This window comes from Canis aureus, chromosome 33 (assembly GCF_053574225.1).
Source record: "Canis aureus isolate CA01 chromosome 33, VMU_Caureus_v.1.0, whole genome shotgun sequence".
NCBI classification, from domain to species: Eukaryota; Metazoa; Chordata; class Mammalia; order Carnivora; family Canidae; genus Canis; species Canis aureus.
The window spans coordinates 12,574,939-12,597,352 of NC_135643.1; the positions used below are offsets into that span (position 1 = coordinate 12,574,939).

The following is a 22,414-nucleotide window of genomic DNA, read 5'->3' on the forward strand; positions in this document are numbered from 1 at the left end:
GTCCACTGATAGATGAATGGATAAAGAAGATACGGTATACATATACAATGGAATATTATTCAGCCATCAGAAAGGATGAGTACTTACCATTTACATCACTGTGGATAACACTGGAGGGTATTATGCTGAGCAAAATAAGTCAATCAGAGAAAGACGATTATCATGTGGTTTCACTCATTTATGGAATATAAGAAACAGTGCAAAGGATCATAGGAGAAGGGATAGAAAATGCATAGGAAGTCATTAGAGAGGAAGAAAAACTATGAGAGAGACTTAACTATAGGAAACAAACTGAGGGTTGTTGGAGGGGAGATGGGTGGGGGGATGGGGTAATTGGGTGATGAGCATTAGAAGGGTACATGATATGATGAGCAGTGGGTGTTATATGCAACTGGTAATTATTGAACACTACATCTGAAAGTCATGATGTACTATATGTTGGCTAATAGAATTTAAATTTTTTTAAAAAGGATATAACCCAAATGTCTATCAACAAATGAACAAATAAAATGTGATATATAATAGAATATTACTCAGAAACTAAAAAGGAATACTGATGCATGCTACAACATGGATGAGCCTCAGGAATATTATGCTAAGTGAAATAAGCCAGTCACAGAAGAACATATACTGTATGTATTCCATTGGTATCAAGTGTCCTTGAAAGGTAAATGTACTGAAACATTTAGTTAACATTTAGAAAATAGTAAATTAGTGGTTGTCTGAGGTTTGGGGGGTGGAAGACAGATTGTAGGAATATAACTATTGTTCATAATAGGCACATGGGATCTTACTGAGGTGACAATGTTCTAGAACTAGATTGTGGTGTTACCTACACAAGTGGTAAATTTACTGAAATCATTAAATTGCATCAATAAGTATATGGTTTGTAAATTACACTTCAAAAAAGCTGTTAAAAACATGGAAAAGAGAGTCAACAAATACTTAATAATTTTATGTCAAAATAAGACTATCAGTAGAAAGAATATACTAGCATTAATAATGCCTTCAGAAGTACTCCACATTCTTCATTTTAATAGCATACAGTATTGTTCTTCAGTAATTCTAGATGAAATAGGTAAATTCTGGAGTGGGTAACTTTTAAGGGATTACTCCTATTATATCAATGTATAAAAAATCCTGAAAGTGCAGTAACATTCATATGCTTAGAATCCCCTGGTCATCTGGGGGCTCCTGGCTGGCTCAGTTAGTGGAACATGCAACTTTTGATCTCAAGACATGAGTTCAAGCCCCACCTTGGGTGTGGAGTCTACTTAAAAAAATAAAGATATACATTTTTAAAGTTCCTTGATTTTTGAAGAGAAAAAAGGGATAGTTCTAATGTCACTAGTGTTAAACCTTTTGTTCATCAGTGTTGGCAGTCTTAGCAGAACCAAGGAAGATTTAGACAGAAGAGAACTGTATTGCATGAGGCTGCAGTGAGTCAAATTTGAATGTTATAGCTAAGTGATGAATCACTAAATTCTATTCCTGAAACTAATATCACACTATATACTAACTAACTAGAATTTAAATAAAAACTTGAAACAAAAAATAGTTTGTAAGATGAAGAAAAATGTTCCTGGAAAGACTATTCCTGCCATTGTTTCTCAAGTTTAGCAGAATATAAACCAAAAGAAGGATTTTTTTTTTTTTTTAAGTTACAAAGACTCATCTAAAGTTAAAGATCTAATACAGTAAGAAGAGCTACAGTGTTAAACACATTTTGTTTTGGGAAAAATTAAGACTAAAACATATAGTTTCAGAAAATCCAAGTAGGCTTAAAACCAATGCTGCGTGTAAGTATTTACAGGCCTACATGAATAATTTACAATGCAAGGCACTGAAATGAAATTTGTATATAAGATCATTTATTTATATTTTAACTAAAACTATATTTTAAACTGAAGCTATTTTCTTAAGTATTAAAGGAAACTCTGGAAATTGAAACCAAAAGTAAATTACCTGGTAAGACAATTTTACATCAAAATTGTCCTCAAACAACTGTTTTTAATTTTTCTACTGTTAATCTATAGTTTTCCTAGAATGAACCATTCAATTGAGTTCTATTGTATAATTTTAACTTACACATTTTCTATACAGAAGTGAAGTGAAAATTTAGCAATCTTGTAGTAATATCTTCTAATTATTTCATTTAAAAAATATCTATTGTTTTACAGCTTAATGAGACTTCATTTACTAGCTAAAATGTGGCCTCCCCTGGAACCTAACTTTATTAAGATCATGGAAGCCTGCCTTCACCTTTGGACAACCAAATAATCCTCCACATAAAGGAAGCCCTAACTGAAGAAGTACGGAGGTAAAAAGACCTACATATGCTAAATTCCCAGCAGTCTAACAAATGACTGAAAGCTAAAAATTTTGGGAAGTACACACTGATTCAAAGAATCCTAGAACGTTGCAAGGACATCTCACCTAGAACTCTAATTTCATGACTTGCCCATGATAAGTCAACCCAGCACTACTTAGCTGCCTCTTTCCTACTTGTTGTGACGGAGTGCCGACCACCTCATGAGACAACCAGCTCAATTTTTAGATATTTCCACTTTTCCACTTCTTTCTTCTTGGTAAAACTGTCTTGTTACATTCTACTCAGCTCTAAGTCTGCCTTAGGAAATGTGCAGGGAAAGTTTATCTCTTTTTATATATTAGACAATTTCAAGTACTTTATATATTTCAAAATGTATTTGTAAAAGTAATATATGGACATTCAAATATGCAGTTCCTTCATTATTATAAATGACTCATTTCTTTAGACAAAGCTATTAGTCCATTCTTGGGTATTCTTTATTTTTAGAAATTTAATATCTGCACTTCACTGAACCTTAAACATGAGAATTTAAACTGAAAAATCTCCCTATTCCAGCTCCAATTACTGCATTTCCTTGCAGAAATTTTCTATGTATAACTAAGCATATCTATCTATCTATCTATATATATATATATATTAGATTTTGAAAGAGGCAAATATAACTATACTATTGTATATTTATGCACCTTGCTTTTGCTACGTGATCAATTTTGGAGGTCCTTCCATATTGGCACATATAGCTACTTAACATTACATGTAATACTATAATTGATTTAACCAATCTTACAGCTTGATCAATAGCATGTGAGAGTATTTGATTCCGATTCTTCTGACATCCCTGGGTATTATAAAAATTTTAAAGTTTTCCCAGATTTAACTATGAGTGAAACTAAGTAATTTTCTTATGTTTATTAGTACTTTATTTTTTGTGAACCTCCTGTTCATAAGCTTTGGTTCGTTTTTTCAATGGCTAGTTTTCTTTTTCTTACTGACTTGTAAGAATTTCTCTATATTAAAAACAAGGTAATTTTTAAGTCACATGTGTTGTAAATATCTCTGCTAGTTTTCTTTTGGCATTTTGTTAATGTAATTTGAGATTGTGCAGACATTTTAGTTATTTGTCAGAAAAATTTACCACTCTTTTTCTTTAGTTTCTCTCTTGGTTCCCCTTTACAAAGACATTCCTTGATCCAAAATTATTGTTTTATGGTATCACTTTGGCATTTATATTCTAGATCCATCTATAGTTTAGAGAATAAAGATGAAATCCAGCAATTATTATTCTCCAAGCAGCTGCCATTATTAGTTTTTTTTAATTTTTTTTATTATTTATTTATGATAGTCATACAGAGAGAGAGAGAGAGGCAGAGATATAGGCAGAGGGAGAAGCAGGCTCCATGCACCGGGAGCCTGACGTGGGATTCGATCCCGGGTCTCCAGGATCATGCCCTGGGCCAAAGGCAGGCGCCAAACCACTGCGCCACCCAGGGATCCCCTTAAACAGTTTTAATTTCTGTTAACATCCAATATGGTAGACCCTCCAATATTAGCAGTCTTAAAGAAGTAGCTGTAAATAATTTGAAGTTGTAGAATTTTTCCATAAACAAAGCATTTTGAATAATTTCTTTAAAATCTCCAATCCACCTGCTAATTACACAGACTTATAAATATTTACTTATAGACTTAAAAAAACAATTATTACTTGTTACAGTACCTCTTTTTAAATCACTGGAAATCCACAGTTTCAGATTAGAGCTCAAGCAGGGGTTCTTACAGTTGCTATTTCAGAAACTACTAGACACAAGCTTCTTATCTTTGGAATTTCATTTGCCCAAATCAGCTTTAAGATTTAGATCAGATTAAATTAAATTTAATCTAATTTATCTTAGCATTGTCTCCTTTACCCAATTACCCCATTCTTTCACTATATATGTTACTTCATGTTCCTTTGCACTTTTCACCACTGTCACTAAAGCTTACTTACAATCTTCTAAACAAGGACATTAAACCAATACACGCAACCAACTGTGCTTCAGAGAAACTGACCCTGAAATAAGTAACCTAGAAACTAGGAACTTGACCCATATTCAGACTCTAAACACTAATCTCGACCATGTTTTTGTTTGATTTTTGAATTCTGCATGGCAGAGATGAAAATTCTTCTTGCAATACAATTCAGATTTGCATAGGAAAACTAACATGTCTATGTTTATCACTAATCTTGTCTTCCTAAAATACTTCATTGGTTTATTGTAGAAAAAAAGCAAAAATAAAAGGTTTAATCCTGTTTAAAATTTGATCTAAATCCAATAAGATCAACAGTCCCTCAGATCACAGAATTCCTTTCATTTTATTTTAAAGAAGTAAAATCCACTCATAATGACAAGACATAGTAGTCTGCCACATAACAAAGGTAATGTTTTTATGAAGTTTTCAATGTATTTATACATTATTGTTTTATTTGGATCTCACAACAGTCTGACTGAGGCTATTACCCTTATTTAATAGTTAAGAGAGAGGTTAAGTATCTTGCCCAGGGTCACACAACCAGTAAATGGCTGAGCCAAGACTCAAAGCCATGTGTCCTGCTTTCAAATCTTGCCTCATTCCAGTTCATGACAAGCTTCCTAAAACCATTGTACAGCAAGCCACTGCATGATGAAGTATATTAGTTAAGCTGTTTTGACTACAAGTAATTGAAATTCTAGTTCAAACTGGTTAAAATAATAAGGACATTTATTATCCCATTATACTAATACAAAGGAGTTCAGGGGAAGGAAAGATTCTAAGCTAGGAGTATTCAGTGGCTCATGAACATCACCACTGCTCTGCCGTTTACTCCTGTATTAAGCTATCCTCAGGCTGTCTTCCCTCTTGATCCATAGATAAGGTATCTGTCAGCAGCACCTGGGGTGTATAATTCCTTGTTTACATTCAGTAGGGAAATTAGAGACAGTCTGCTTTATCCCAATCATGGAGCATACATCTTTCTTTTTAAGAAATTTAGATTATGGGCCAGAATTAGTGTTTATAAATATTCCATGAGGAAGGTCTCTGCATTTCCAAATCACCTTTGCTTACATGGGAACACAGGAGTAGTTCAAAGAAAAGAACTCTGAGAAATGTATCACTTCCAGAATGAGGCAGATAAAAGCATGCGTGCCTCCTCCATCTCCTTTTTTCCCCTGATATAAGCTAGGGGATACGTGGTCACAGGCTGAAATAGCAAATATCTCACAGGATGGAGGCAGCGTGGATACTAGAGTCACCAGATGGAGGAGAGATTCTGTCAACCTGCCTCAGACTTTGAGTAATCTATGTCTTTATCTGTTTCCCTGAGCTACTGAGATATCTTTCAGGATTTTCCTGTTGAGACACTTGGTATTAATTACCCTGATTAAGCAGATTACATGCCCACCTGAGGGAAAGCTATGCTCTGACCAGCCTACACATCATCTGAGATGGAAAGGATGTGCAGTTACTTGCGTGGACTGCGTGCAGTTTTACAGGAGGAGAATTCAAGTGCTCCTCAGGTGGAGACTCAAAAGTCAAAATACTTACAATTATACTGCTTATTCCCATAAATGGAAAATTGTGCCGTTATCACAAAAAGCACCACCAAAGACAGAATGCCTTTGCAGACATGACTTTAGCTTTTGGAGGATCTTCACAAGATTCATTTAAAAATAAAATACACGGGCAGCCCTGGTGGCTCAGTGGTTTAGCATCACCTTCGGTCCGGGGTGTGACCCTGGGGCCCCAGGATCGAGTCCCACATCAGGCTCCCTGCGTGGAGCCTGCTTCTCCCTCTGCCTGTGTCTCTGCCTCTCTCTGTGTGTCTCTCATGAATAAATAAATAAGATCTTTAAAAATAAATAAAAATAAAATACACTTAAATCATGCATTAGCACAGAAAAGAGAGGTGGAACTGTAAAACCTAACATTTACTGAACAACTACTACTGTCTAGCTCTGAAATAGGTTAAGAGATATAAGTAAGATAAGTAAGATATGAATGATACTGTGGTCCAAACCTTACTGTCTGCTAGTGGGACAAATAAATACATAATGTCAAGGAAGCTGAACAGATGGTGAAAGCTCTTTAAAATAAACTATTAAGAAAGCATACTGCTTAATAATGTATAAAGTCAGAGTAAAGTGAATAACATAACCAAGATTAAGCTCAGATCTGCCTGGCTTCAAACAAAGCCCATATTCTTTCTAAAAGTCTAAACAAAATAAAGACAAGAAAACACAGGTGGTAAAAAAAAAAAAAATTTGAAGAAACTCATCATAGCATTTAAGAAACCTAAATGTAATCTGTGTGAGATGAATTTGGTACCAAACATAAAACTAGAAACAACAAAGATAACCATGATAGGTTTGGAACTTGAACTTGCATAATATTTGTATTATTTAAGAAAATTCAGTTTGGCTAAATAGAGAATAAAGAGAAACTAACAATGAGGAGAAGTATTAACAATATGTAAGGAGATAGCGTGGTAGACATAGTCGACATAGATAATTAAATAGAGATGAAAGAACCACGTTAGGCTCCCAACATTTATGAGACACCAAAATATTCATGTCTTAAATGAGTCACCTGTTGATTATACCCATTCTGGCCCCATGTGTTGTCTGCCTGAGATATGCAGATAAAAATACATAGTTGTTCAGGAGTATGTTAGCAAGTTACAACTATACCTAGGCACACTTGCCTCTGATGATAAAGCAAGCTATGTTGGTTCCAGACACATTCCAACTGCTGAGACCCTTGTTCCCATTCAACACTGGTCCTCATAAAACCCACCATGATCAGGGAAGGCTGATATGGTAGAGAAGGTGAGACAGAATAAATGAATATTATGTAACACAGGACTCAGAATGTGGGCCTTTCATCCCACTGAAACCCTTTCTAAATAGGTAAGCCTACCAGATCTTTCCCTCCTTGTTTTGTGCTGTGTTTTAAGTTGATTCAATAAATCTGTGACTAAAATATCTAATATGGTTTGTGAGCTTTTCTGTACTGAGACCACAGCTCTTACCTGTATTATGGGATAGATGTAAGATAGCTGGGGATACCAGGTAGTGAGGCTACAGGAGTGAAGGGGCTCAAGTCAGGGACAAAGGCTCAGGATATCCTTGGAATTGTTCCCAGCACCAAAATTGGGGCAAAGTCAGGAGAACTGGACTGCAGGGCCCTGATAATACCAACAGAACTTGCCCACCAATTCACCAAAGATTTGATACCTGAACTCAGCAGAATATAAGAATATCCAGAATATAAGAATCAACACACATGTATTCTAAGCACCACCCCCCTCACCCCCCGTTTTTAAATATTTTATTTTTATTTGTTCACGAGAGAGAGAGAGAGAAAGGCAGAGACACAGGCAGAGGGAGAAGCAGACTCCTGCAGGGGGCCTGATACAGGACTCAATTTGGGACTTTATCCTAGGACCCTGGATTATGCCCTAAACTGAAGGCAAACACTCAACCATTGAGCCACCCAGGCGTCCCTCTAGGTCCCTTTTTCTCCAGCCATTAGAATATGCCAGCTCCCACTCTCAACCCAGCTTCCTCTAAATACTCAGATTCCACACAGGAGGTGCAAGAGGTCTGAAAGACTCAAGATTCCCCTGAGATAGTTTGAGTCATCTCAAAGTGACATTTAAAACTAGAAGAGACGGGATCCCTGGGTGGCGCAGCAGTTTGGCGCCTGCCTTTGGCCCAGGGCACGATCCTGGAAACCCGGGATCAAATCCCACGTCGGGCTCCCGGTGCATGGGGCCTGCTTCTCCCTCTGCCTATGTCTCTGCCTCTCTCTCTCTCTCTGTGTGTGTGACTATCATAAATAAGTAAAAATTGAAAAAAAAATAAAAATAAAACTAGAAGAGACTAAGACAATATTAACTGGCAGGTATGGTTCTCATTCTGCCTGGGTGTGGTTTATTGAGGAAAAATAGATGTTAATAGTGAAGAAGCTACAATTTCTTTGTAAATATAAGTAGTAATGTAAGTAAAATTTTGAGCCAATTATGGTTTTATTAGTAGCACTAGAAACATGAAAGAGCTAAATGGAACGAGGAAGAGAAAGATGGTTAGTCAATGGACATAGAAATGTAGTGTCTTTGAAATAGTCTATATCCCACATCAACATATGTACATGTGCATACACATAACCACAAATGTCTGATACTCTTGTCTAAAGAACTGTCTTCTGTGGTATATATACAATGGAATATTACTCAGCTATCAAAAAACTGGTATCTTGCCCCTTGGAATTACATGGATGGAACTAGAGGGTATCGTGCTAAATGAAATAAGTCAAGCATAGAAAGACCATTATAAAATTTCACTCATATGTGGAATTTAAGAAACAAAACAGAAGGCCATAGGAGAAGTGAGGGAAAATTAAGACAAAATCAGAGGGAGACAAACCATAAGACACACTTAGCTATAGAAAACAAACAGAAAAAAAAAAAAAAAAGAACAAGAAAACAAACTGAGGGTTGCTGGAGGGGAGGTCGGTGGGGGACGGGGTAACTGGGTGACAAGCATCAATGAGGGCACAGGATATGAGCGCTGAGTGTTATATGCAACTTATAAATCACTGAACTCTACCTCTGAAACTAATAATACATTGTGTTAATTGAATTTAAATAAAACAAAATAAAATTTTTAAAAAAGTACTAACTTCAGTAACAGGATACCTGAACAGTTGTTAACATATGTCTAGGTAAAGAAGTCTCAAACTAAAAACAAGTATGTCAGCCCCTATACTTATTTTTATTTGTGATTAGTCTCCACTTTTCTACCACAAACATTAAAAAAAAGTATTTTGTTCTCCAATAGCTATGTTTTTCCAGAAATACTATGTGAAAACTCCTAAAAACAAACATATCCTCGTAAGTAGAACTGGGATCCAACACAAAGCCTAATCTGAAGTTAAAGAATAGGAATAGACTGCTCTTCTACTACAGTAAATAATCTTTTAAATGGTAGGATTTTTATGTCAACCTTACATGAAATTTTGTATATACTTTGGATTAAACTAAGGAAAAATATGGAGTTTCATACATGGGTTAGTCTGCATTCCCGTCAAGGTAGAGATCAATGCACGCAGGCCAAGGGCAGGAAGTAAGGATCTACTCAGGCAGAGAGGACTGCAAAATATCATAACAGGTCGATCTGCTGGCTCATCCTCTACACATTTCCAGTCCTGAAGTATTTCTTTTATTGGGAGATCCCTGCATGGCTCAGTGGTTTAGCTCCTGCCTTCGGCCCAGGGCGTGGTCCTGAGGTCCCAGGATTGAGTCCCACATCAGGCTCCCTGCATGGAGCCTGCTTCTCCCTCTGCCTCTGCCTCTGTCTCTGCCTCTCTTTCTCTCTCTGTCACTCATGAATAAATACATAAAATCTTTAAACAAAAAAAGTGTTTTATAAAGCTGGAATAATGCAGTAAAACAAAAGCTCAGTATCTTAGAAAAAAAAATCAGATTTTGAAGAAAAGTCCTCATTGTGATAAAAAGATAACCAGCTGGATACCTGGATGCTACAAATCTCAGGACTAAAAGGACAAGAGACACAGAGACAGTCACACAGGACACAGAAAAGTTCTGAGCACAGAAATGAGGCTGTTTTACTAAGAAAATTCAATCTGTGGAGCTGATATACCATCTGGTGACCATTTGGGGCATATGTGTAAAAAATTGCCCAGATATTTCTATATATTTTAGGATGCCATCAAAATCTACAACAAATTGTAGCTGTTTCTGAAACTTTAAGAAAAAAAGAGATCTGACCTAAATATGTTGATACAGTTGATAACATAGAGTAAGATTTTTTGAAGTGAGCAGTTGATAATAAAGAATAAGATTTTTCTCACTTAGCTCATTTTGAGACAAATAAAATGCCCTCTTGGAATACAGTATCTGCCTGACATAGAAGTATGCTTACTATATATGCATTTTATTTATTGAAATAAAAATTTAAATCACAGCATTCTGTGAATTGTATAATTGACAATACTTGGTTATTGCAAAAGGTTATATATAAGCACCAACAGAACTGCTTTTGAAATCCATTAATTCAGCCCTAGAAATATATACATTTTCCCCATGGATTTTACATCAGTGTTATTTACTGATGCTGCTGTATTATAACAACCAGAAATTTCTATAGTCCATTAAGGATTCACAAACATTTATGGAACAAGCTCCTTTCCCGTGGCTTTCAGCAACCACAGTGAAACAAATTCTAGCATTACTAAATGAAAACAAAAATGTGCATAGAAAAAGGTCATACACATACTCAGAAGTAACGAATTAGTGGTTATTTTAATTCTTTCTCAATCTAGCCACTAGATTTTTCCAGTAACTGCATTTCAGCATTCGTATTTAACTCATTCGTAACAACAAAGTCTGAACCCCTCGCTCGAGAGTGCTCTACTTCAAATCACGTTGACTGAACCAAGGAAACTCTCAGAGGCAGGCATCTTCCTTCATCTTTTTTGGAAGGGCAAGCAGACAAAAAGGCCGAAAGCTGCCCCAAACACTGCTTCGTGTCCATTTGAATAGATAGGAATGTAAGGAGCAAACCTTCCCCCACCTCCCAGAAAGTAAAGACGAAATCCCGTCAACATCTCATCCCAACCAGGAGGGCACAGGCCTCTCCCCAGCCCCACAGTGTCCACAGACGACAGGGGCGGCCTGTACTCACACAGATGGCCAGAGCGCCTGCCCCCATTCTCGCAGGAAGTGCCTCGTAGAAGTGATGAAGACCAGATGAAAACATCAAAATGACAGCAAAATATTAAAATTCCATTCAGTAGATATGCTTTCTTTTGAAAAACAGCTCCTAATCCAGAGGCCTCACAGCAAGCGAGGAGCAGCTCCTGACATTTTCGGAAGTGTGGTTTTGCTTCTCATTCGGCTGAACCCACATGGCTGGCAGGACTGCCTGGAGTTGAAATCTGATCCAGAGCGTCTAGTATTGGCAAGTAGAGGATGTCATGTGACCTGGGCCGTAAGTTGCTGACATCTTTTTCTTAAACCTGACTTGCCAGATACCACATGCAAGCTTTCTCGGGTCAGAAGACACGATCACCTGGTGGTATTCATTACTAAGGACTAAGTGCAAAACGTGAAAATGCAAACTTGCTTCCTTGTGCTACTTCTAAGAAAACCTCACATAGTCACACTCAGGTTTCAATCTGCAGGCACATTCCTCACTTTTCTGAGGCACTTTCCAATTCCATTGCCCCTTATGAAACCAGTGAAATTCTACTAAAAATTTCTTCCCTCCATTTTTATTCTATCACAATTGTTCTAAATGAAAATACTCTATTTTATGTAACTGTTACCACTTCTAATTACTTTTGAATTATCTTATTCACATATAATGGTGATAAACATAAAACAACAGACTTCCAGACTTCCACGATTCAATATGTGTGATTCATAGTCTGGAAAATAGCCCCTGGTTGACCTTTCAATGTTCTACTTCACATGCTGTGTCATTAGAAAAACGTGATAGACTTTACAATACTCAAATATTTGAACTGAGAGCTAAAAAGTCCATTTCATGCAAGCCAGAAGGAAACTGTCCTGTTTTTTTACTACCACTTTTTTGTCAAATCTTTTTTTGTGGCACCATTTAAGAGAATGCTGGCTAATACTACATGAGGAGTTTCATTTCCTCCAATTTTAAAAGACTTAAATTGTCCCCAGTAACAAAACATAACATATTATATCTTTAGGGGATAGGATAGGAAGACAAGGGAAAGCTGAAATCAGCTCTCCACTCAATACTTCCCTTCAAATCTCGGATACTTTGTGTATTTCTGCTCAACCAACAGTACCCACAGCAAAGCCAGAATAGAAAATTGTGTTAAGCAAGCCATAGGACATGACAAAGTACATTTCATTTTTTTAAAGATTTTATTTATTCATGAGAGACACACAGAGAGAGAGAGGCAGAGATACAGGCAGAGGGAGAAGTAGATTCCATGCAGGGAGCCTGACATGGGACTCAATCCCAGGTCTCCAGGATCACACCCTGGGCCTAAGGCAGCGCTAAACCGCTGAGCCACCTGGGCTGCCCCACACTTTTTCTAATACATTAAAAACGTGTCTTCTTTTTCTGATTATATAAATATTGCCGGTCCTTGGTGAAAAATAAAAGCCTGAAGATTAGGTCACCTAGAGGTTCTTCCCCCAACATTATTAAACCAATATTTATTACCTACGCTGGGTCAGGCACTAGGTTATACAATATACAAGGATAAGAAACACCTGGTACCTTCTTTCATGGATCATCCAATGGGAGGAGGGAGGAATGAAAATAAGTAAATAAAGCTTTCTGATTAGTAATTGCAGAGGCGCTAATAGAAGCAGAGATGAGGTAATAAAAGAGAATAACAGAGAATACCTAGAAACATTTAACATTTTATTTAAAAAAAAAAAAGTCTTGATTTTTTTCCACTTAACATTGTATCACAGGCATGTTCCCATACTGTTAACAGTAAAAACAATTCCCATCACTTACAATATTACATTCTGTATATGTTTCTTTAGTCATTCTCCCATTTTTAGACATTTACATGGTTTCTGATTTTATGTGTCTATGTGATTGTAAGTAATGCTTTATCCTCTTTCTGATTATTTTCTAGTCAAGACTCCAGAAAGTGAAGTTTCTGGATCACAGAGAATATTAACATGTCCTAAGGCTTTTGACATACTTTGATTCTGGTAGTTTACATCCTACAACTCATGCTGAGTTTGAATATTTTATAAAATATTTCCTAATTTAATAAATGAAAAGGATTTCTCATTCTAAAACATTTCTTTTTTATTATTAAAGATATGAAAATTCCTCATTAGTCATTTCCTATTCTGTGTGTTGCTTTGTCCATTTATCAAATAGAAGCTTACCAAGTCTCTTTTATAAGCTCATTTTAAGGATTAAATGATACAATTCATAAAAAGCACTTAGTATAGTACCTAAAAATAACAATTTGGGATGCTTATCCGATGGTTGGTTTATAGATCTATTTGGAAATTTTAAAAAATATAATGAAAAACGACTATCTAAATTGATTTTTATTTTTCATTTAACCACTGTGGCCCACACTGTTAACTTTCTCCAGTATGCAATCTCTAATACTATTCAAGCTCCTTCTTCCTTTTAGTTGGGCCTGAGCCCATAGTTGTCCACCTACAGTCTACATTTCCCAATCTTTCATACCAGTAGATAGGGCCATATGACCATGTACTCATTAACAGAGTGTGAGTGGATATGATCTGTAGGACTTCTGTGTCACATGCTTCATAGGAAATCTCTTGCTCCACATTTACTTTCCTTCCTCTTCATCACAGGCTGGATTGAAGGTGGACCTCATTTCCACCATGGAGACGAGAGAATCCCAGGGATGGAAAGAGTAGTGAATAGATGGAAGGGACCTAGACCTCTGAATGACCTTGTGGAATATGACTGCATTAACAAGGCTGCATCAATTAAAATCTTACATGAGAAAGAAATAAAAACTCTCAAATATGCTACTGTTTTTGAAAGTCCTGTGTGTGTATAAAACAAGTTTGTTTTTAATACACTAGCCAAATGACTCTGCCCTATTTATGGGACAAGTTTTTCATTTCCCAAGTATGATACTGTCCATACATATTAAATTCTGATATGCATACACACATATCATGCAGAGTCTTTTTCAGGCTAATATATTCTATCTAGTTTTTTTCTTTCTTCCATAGTCTGTTTTATTCCACTCCCATAATATTTGAATAACTGTATCTTCATAATTTAAATAGCTGATAAAGACAGCATTCTCTCATCTTTTTCAAAATTTTATTACTGCTTCCCAGTTTTTTATGATGGATTTCAAAAACAGCAATGTTAGAATAAGTTAGAGTATCAAAATATTATACCTTGTGTTATTATTCTAATATATATATAAACATCTCATTTCTGTTTTGCTATATAAGGTTAACAAAAGTTTAATCCTAATTTTCACGAGTACTTACATACTATGATAAGGTATAATTAGTCCCATGGCAAACAAATTTTTATCCTTAACTATTCCTGGTAATGACTACGTTTTACTGCAAAAAGAAACTCTGAATAGGCCATTTAATAAAGGACACTAAAAAACATTCTTCACATCAAACAATGTTTCTCCATGGAATATATTTGAAATTAGAGTCTGAAATATTTTTCCTTCCCCCTCCAATAGACACAAGTGATAGTAGAATCCAATTCCAGAAAGTTCTCTGAGCTGGCATACATATATATCCCTAAGTACTAATTTATAGAGAATCTTAAGATACATAAAGCCACAGCCAAAAGTTTTGCTAAACTATAAACTGTTGCTGTTTCCCCAGAAAGAATAAAAGAACTGTAAAAAGTACTTTTCAGAATAGTTAGCTCTGGTGGGCTAGTTCCATGATTACTCCCAGAAATGCTGACATACCAGGTCAGGACCAGGACAAAAGATGTCCTATTTTCAAGATCCGTGGGCTCCCTGGAGGAAGGTGTCAAGGTGACTTCACAATTGATGGTCAGGCCCCAGGATGCTGTCATTCAAATGACCCTCTAACTGGGGAAGGCTGATGAAGGAAGCTAAAAAGGCCAGGTTATCCTGTAGCCCCCAAATCTAAAAATGTTTCAAAGTCAAGCTCTCTGATGTTAGCTAGCAGAGCTATCAGTTTTCAAAAGACACAATCTCTTCAACTGGAGTAGCAATAACAGTTGTCAGAAGAATAGCAGCAGTCAGCAGATACAGTACTGCTGGCCATGTAGCAGGGACAAGCATGTATCTTGGGGTGCGGTGCTGGTGGTGGCACTGACAGCATCAACCACCTGATGTCCACTGGAAATGGGACCTTGGAGGCTTTTTCCCCTAAACTCAGTCTGTCTATACTCCAGCTCTACTTCTCAGTTATTTCTCAAGGAGTATCCTGGCCTGATCAGAATCAATGGCATCCAACCTGACAGACTTCCAATCAGAAGTCAGTCAGCCATCAACTATTTATTATTTATGTACTCTCTCTTGACCAGAGAGGTTCATATATTTTGATTTTTGATTCCCTAGAATGTATGCACTGGAAAGATTACTTGTTCTAGATCAGGAGTCAGCAATCTGTAGCCTGCAAGCCACATGTGGCCTCCACAGGTCCAATCCAGCCACTCCAGACCAACTCTGATTGCACTCAACAGTTTACATTTGTATGACTGCTTTGGTACTACAGTGGCCAAGGTTTGTATCTGCAATAGAGATTGAACCCTATGGCTCACAAGGCCCAAAACATTTACCATCGGACCCTTTACAGAAAAAGTGTGCTGACCCTTGTTCTAGGCTAATTCAGTAACAACCCTGAAAGACTATTCTATGGGTCTTGGTTCCTTGGAAAATAACAGAAAGTAGGTCTTTCTTGGGTTTATTAGTCTACTTTGTTACAACTGCCCTATTATCTGGCCTTGGGCCTATTCTTACCTTCTCCTATTAGTTTGTGAAGGATTCTCTAGAAAGAGGTTTAGTGCATAATCTTTTTTTTTTTTTTAATTTTTTATTGGAGTTCAATTTGCCAACATATAGCATAACACCCAGTGCTCATCCCACCAAGTGTCCCCCCCCTCAGTGCCCATCACCCAGTCACCCCAACCCCTTGCCCACCTCCCCTTCCACTACCCTTTGTTCATTTCCCAGAGTTAGGTGTCTCTCATGTTTTGTCACCCTCACTGATATTTTCTTGAGTGCATAATCTAATGATCATATTCCATTTCTGAAATCTAGATACATTTTCACCCCATTTGAGGGAAAAAAATACCATACTCCCAGGAAAAGATCGATTGTTCTGTAGCCATGGAAACAAACAGCCAGCATAATTCATTTCAAACCTGTTCAATCAATCAGCAACTTGCCTCAGTAAACCACTGTATCAGTAACAGCCCAATCAAGAAGGGGCTCACTCTAATATGACTTTGAGTGTCAACCAGTCAATACCTGTCTCATTTGAGTAACCACTCTTCTTCCAATGATGTCATCACTTCTGAAAAACTACTAATCTTAATTTCCCACTTTCCAAAAATCCTACGTAATTATCATCAGCCTGTTCTACTCAAAAGACCTTGCCTGACCAGCAGAGCTTTTCCTCACTATGAGAGTCAATAAATTTAGCTTTGTCTTTTTGTCAGGCACATTGAGTTGGTCTGGACATTCTTTGACACACCTTTAGTTTAGACTTTCCAATTCTGTGGGTCTTTAAATCCCATTGTTTGACCTGCATCTAGTACTACCTCACTAGCTTGCATAATGTCCATTTTTTCAGCCCTACTTATAGCTTCACCTTAACTCTTGACATGTCTCCTGGCTAAGGCTGAACTGCTGGATACCATTCCTTATCCTTCCCTGGAAGCCAAAGCAGGTCCACTTTGCCAGTGTCCACAGAAGGAGAGAAGCAGACTCAGTCCTATAAGTGGGCAAGAGTGCTGATGAGAAAGGGAAGGTCCATTCCTCAGATGTGGGAAGCAAGACAAGAGCCAAATTTTCTTTCGAAAACAATTTATTTTCTCATTAAATTTGCTAAAACCATAATTTAACTTCTAAATTTCACAAGTGCTTAATGTACAATGTGCAGCTATTACTATTCTAATTATGGCTAGGAGGAGGTATGAAGAATGGTATATTATTTGAGCTATGAAGTATACGTAAAAAATTTTTTAAGACACAATTTTTGCAAATCTTGAGGAAGTATTCTATTTGGCCATTCTGTCTCACCTGCCTAATGATTTGAAAGACCATGTACCTAGGCAGGAATTACTATTATTAGGAATCAATATGAACACTTTAATACCCATTGTTCCTTTCTCTGCCTACTTCATAGTTTATGATTACTGATTCATGGTCCCTGAAGGCACTTGAGTCTTACTTTTATTTACCAATTAGTAAATTCAGTACACTAAATTGTATAGTCAAATTGAAATATGTGCTCTTAGTACTTAAGAATTTGAAGACAAGAAAAAAATATGATGGATGGATATGATTGGTGCTACAGCTGCAAGAAGGCAGGTGTTGAGCTGACTCCTACAGAAGTCACTGATTTGAATAGCAGGGGAAGGAGAGGGCATTCTAATGTGGGCCCATGTATTACACAAAATGACATCATGAAAAGTCAGGCACTTTAAACAGTTGAATAAGAAATCTAGGCAAGATCTCAAGCAATCAGGAACCTTTGTAGGTTCTTCAATAGAAAATAGCTTGACAAAAGTAGTGCCAGGTTAATCTGAGGTCTGACAAAATATGCTAGAATAAGAAAGAAACATAAATAAATGGACCCTGTTAATAACTGCCCAGGTGAGAGGAGAAGGTCTTGAATTTAGACACTGAAAGATAAATCACAAACTTTGTAGAAAGAACATGGAAGACGGATAACTGACTTTATATAAGAGGCAAAAGAGGTGTCATGTAGTCAAGAAAAGCATGAAGGATGATTTTAATGTTTTCCAGGACAATGAAATAGCACCTAGTAAGTAGGGTACCTTAAACTCTAGTCTGCCTTGCAAAAGTTCCAGTTTACGCTTGTTGATTCAGTGCAGTTATTCATACCATTCCTTTTCACTCTTAAAAGTGTTTTGGGAAAACTGGAGCTAAGGGAGGTGACAGCAAAGGGTGCTACCAAGGCACTGGAAGGACCCCCTCTACCAGGATCCTAAGGGAGAAATCAAGACTTTCATCTTTGCATGTAGAATATTTTAAAAAAAGAATGTCAGTAATATGGAGAATATCAATATAGTCTAATTAGAAGGAGATTAGAGCAAGAATTGGAGTAAAAATTTTTTTGAAACTAAGAGCTGAAATTTTTCAAAACTTATAACAAACATTAACCCTCAGCTCTATAAGCCGCTAGAAGGATAAAGAAAACCTCTCAACAGTGCTAACAATGAGAGTTAAAGAAAAAAAACCTTAGAAGTAAACCAGAGAAAGATCCTTACTTTAACGAAACAATAGGAATGACAACTTGGAAATACTGGAGACCAGAAAATAATGGCCTGATAGGTCTAAAGTGTTTTGAAGGGGGTGGAGGGAGGCAAAGAAACTCTTACAAAACTAAAATTACATATCCAAAGAAAATATTCTTCAGAAATTGAAGGTGAAATAAAAACATTTTCAGATAGATGAAAGCTGAGTGAATTTGTCATCAGTAGATTCACACTATAAGAAATGCTAAAAGGCACTCTTTGGGTGAAGGGAAGTGATACCAGATGGAAAAATTGGATCTACTAAAAGGAATAAGGAATGTTGTAAGTGGTAAATATGTGGAGGCATGCTTGATTCTGAGCAGAAGCTGTGGGTGTCTTGCGTGATTTGTTGTGATTCTGTGGGACACTGGCAACCAGAGATAGCTCAGTGATGGACTTTGGTATCATGGAAGGACTTTGGGCAGCCTCATGATCAAGCTTCAGCACTCCAAAAAAAAGCTATACAAGATTATGGGAGCTGAAAACATGAAATTCCAGTCTTCATCACTTCAGACTTCCTTTGGGGGATGAAGGCATAGTCAATGATCCTCAGATTTTGTATTGCTCTCTCATCTTGGCTGAAGTTTTCACTCATTAATATCAACTCTATTAAGGGGAAAAAACTGAGTGTACAATTTATCAAACTATTTGGAATGTAAAATTCTTAAAGTTTAACTACCTTAGGAGAAAGTAGGATAACCTAGGATCATCTTTAAGAGATCACAGCCTTCATGAGGGGTGATCAAGAATGGCAAGAGGGGAGGAACTGGGCAAAAAGCTAAATGGGTCCAATTCTGTACTTGAGGGCAAAATATATTTTAAAGAAAAAGAACTAGCAGAAGAAAAATCTAAATATTCAGACCTAGATGAATTGATCTGTAACTTTACGAAAAGGATAATGCCACTAGAACACAAATCAAAGTCCATGATATCATTAGGGGCTTTTCCAAACATCTCTCCCAGCAGATGGCATTTGGATATGGTCCTTCACTAAAAAGTCTCTCTTCATTGGAAGAAGGGACTTTCTTTTTCACTGCCTGCTCTGTGTATTTTCAACTTGGCAACCAGGCTTCATTCCTCTACCTCTAACTCCAGTACAAGGTCCTGTGGACTAGTTTATGAGAGGAGGACCTGAGAAGGCATATGTCAACCATCTCAAAACACTCCACCAGGAGATATTCTGGACCACCACATCCTTAATGGGAAGCTTTATAGAAACACAAATTTTAGGTTTTATAAATAAGTTTTATTTTAATATATTCAAAATGGTTACAAAAAGTGGGGGCTGGGGGAAGGGGCCGTGGAAGAGGGAGAAGCAGACTCCCAGCTGTGTGGGGAGCCAGACACAGGGCTCAATCCCAGAACCCTAGGATCATGACCTGAGCCAAAGGTAGACACTTAACTGACTGATCCACCCAGGCACCCCTGAAAAAATTTTCAATTTCCTCTGTGTTCTTGCAGCCATTTTTTTTAAATTAAAATTTTTTAAATGTTGTGCCTCATCAGCATTCCTTTGGTATAAGGACATTGGCAACCAACCGTATACTACTAACTACACTTCTGAAACAGATTTGATTATGTTACTTTTCTGATTGTTTTTTTTTTCTTTTTAGGTCTAAAGACTCCATATATTAGTTTCAAGTGACCTATGATCATTCAAGTACTTATATTTGAATTTTGAGTGTATGTACATGGAACTGAGCATCCATCTTCATATTTTTAACTTTTTTAAAGAATAAAAACTGCTGGCCTAAAAATTAAGTTCCAAACTCCTTATCATGGCTTTCAAAGTTTTTCAAAATCGAATTCCATACTAGCTTTATCCCCATTTTATACCTTACATTCTAGTCTTCTTGGGTGTGGTGGGCTGGATAATGGCCCCCAAATAGATCCACTTCCTAGTCCCCAAAACTTGTAAAAAGATTACCTTGCATTGTTAATGGGATTCTGCAGATGTATTTAAGTTACAGATCTTGAGATGGGAAGATTGTCCTGGATTATCTCCCTCAATCTAATCATATGGGTCCTTATAATAAGGAGGCTGGAGGGTCAGAAATAGAGGAGCTGTCAGGATACAAGCAGCAATTTTAGTCAGAGAGATGTGAAGATCCAAAGCTGCTGGCTTGAAGATGGAGGAAGAAACCATAAACAAAGGAATGAAGATGGCCTCTAGAAGCTGGAAAATATAAGAACTCATCTAGAGTACCAAGAAGAATGTTGATTTTAGTCCAGTGAAACTGATTTCAGATTTCTGATCTCCAGAACAGTAAGATAATAAGTTGTGTTGTTGTAAGTCACTAAATTTCTGGTAATTTGTTATAGCACTGATAGGAAACAATATTTTGCTGTTCTTTAAATTAAATAAGGCGTGCACTGTCACACTTCAGAAACTTTGTTTATGATCTCGTACTTACCGGAAATGTCTTTGTTTCCCTCTTATTTGGGAACTCATATATGTATGAGCTATACATATACATATATGTATATATACATATATGGATACACATAGATATATATATATACCTCAATGCCCAGCACCACTGTCACTAGCATTCCTGACTAACACCACTCTTCTGTGTGCACATATGCCTGGTTTAAACCACTCGTAAAATATTTACACGTAGCACTGTTGTTTGCAAATCTATCTTTCTAGATTGAAATATTTTGAGGACAGAGTAATATTCTTATTGTATTTCCTTTCAAGCCTCACAACAAATATTTGTACAATTAATGCATTAAATGTGTGGTGATAAATCTTTGGTTGTTACTGGAAGCACTTTAGGACCCACTTAAAAAGTCAGGACAAGAAATAGGATCCCATGAGTGTCATCAGAAAAAGAATTGAACTGTGTGAGCATAGACATGATTTGTAAGGCATTTTAAAGGAAAAAAAAAAATCCAGAGATCTGGAAAAAAAAAGAAAAAGAGTAAAAAATGATAGTGTGGAAAAACAGGTGAAGGTAGTCAAAGGTACAAACTTCCATTCATAAGTCCTGCAAATGTAATGTTCAGCATAGTGACTATAATTAATACTGCACTCTATATATGAAAGCTACTGAGTGAATCTTAAAAGTTCTCTTCACAAGAAAAAAAATTGTAAAGGGATGTGAGGTGATGGATGCTAAATAAACTTACTATGGTGATCATTTAGCAACATATATATTATCAAATGTACATCTAAAATTTATATTGTTGTATGTCTGTTTTATCTTAATAAAATGGAAGAAAAAAATATATAATGATTTTTATTCCTATAAGAAGTTTAAATTATAACCTATAATTTTATTAAGAATATATATCTTAATATATAAGACAGAAGAATAGGCAGGAGCATAGTGCTCACGGAAAGATAGGTTTGTAGTCCCTAATATTTGAGTTCTTCATTTTCAACTTTTTTTTTTTTTTTAACAAGGAAGAGTCCACTAAGTTTTTTCAAATCTTACCTCTGAATAAAAGTTAAGCTGAAATTCTTGAGGCAATTACTTTCAACTTTTTAAACAAAAATCTACTCTTAAAATACAATCATGTAATGACCCTGACCTATTGTATGACTGTGATAAATACAGTTAATATATTTTTTAAAAATCCAGTAAGTAAAAAAAACCCTTTTGCTATATATAATACATAATACATATATACAGGTATACATATGTATACACACACATATATATGAATAAGGAAATATTTCTATTAATGGAACAATTTCCAGAACTAGAATTAAAAGATGTTTAACCTCATGAATGGAGTATAGGGAGGAGTTACTAATAATTTTTTATCTCTAAAGGCCTTCACATATATTCTCATTTAGTTATGACAATTTCACCACATACATGTTATTTATGTTTCTCAAATGAGACTGAGGTTCCAGGGAGGTTCAGATTTACACAGCCAATAATGGGCAAAGTAAGGTTTCAAACCTATGCTGAGTCCTATGTTTTCACAAATGCATGAAATAAAGAAAAGTAAATTCCTGTTTGGAATGTACTTGGTTTCTAATTATGACTAGACTAAGGGTAATAACATTATGAACATCTGAACATCAATGCCAGTT

The 22,414-nt window shown here is 36.3% G+C and overlaps 1 protein-coding gene across 6 annotated transcripts in view; it reads right to left on the reverse strand.

Moving 5' to 3' along the window:
• The window catches only part of FAM13A (family with sequence similarity 13 member A), a 336,858-nt gene that overhangs the window by 299,257 nt on the left and 15,187 nt on the right, over window positions 1–22,414 (reverse strand). Inside the window, exon 1 of one of the 6 annotated variants that reach the window (XM_077882853.1) lies at window positions 11,053–11,311. The exons of the other annotated variants lie outside the window; for them this stretch is intronic. Within the exon in view, the coding sequence (XP_077738979.1) occupies window positions 11,053–11,127 (75 nt within the window). The 5' untranslated portion in view covers window positions 11,128–11,311. Of the gene's footprint in view, window positions 1–11,052; window positions 11,312–22,414 lie in introns of those variants that run through there. 6 annotated transcript variants of the gene reach the window in all.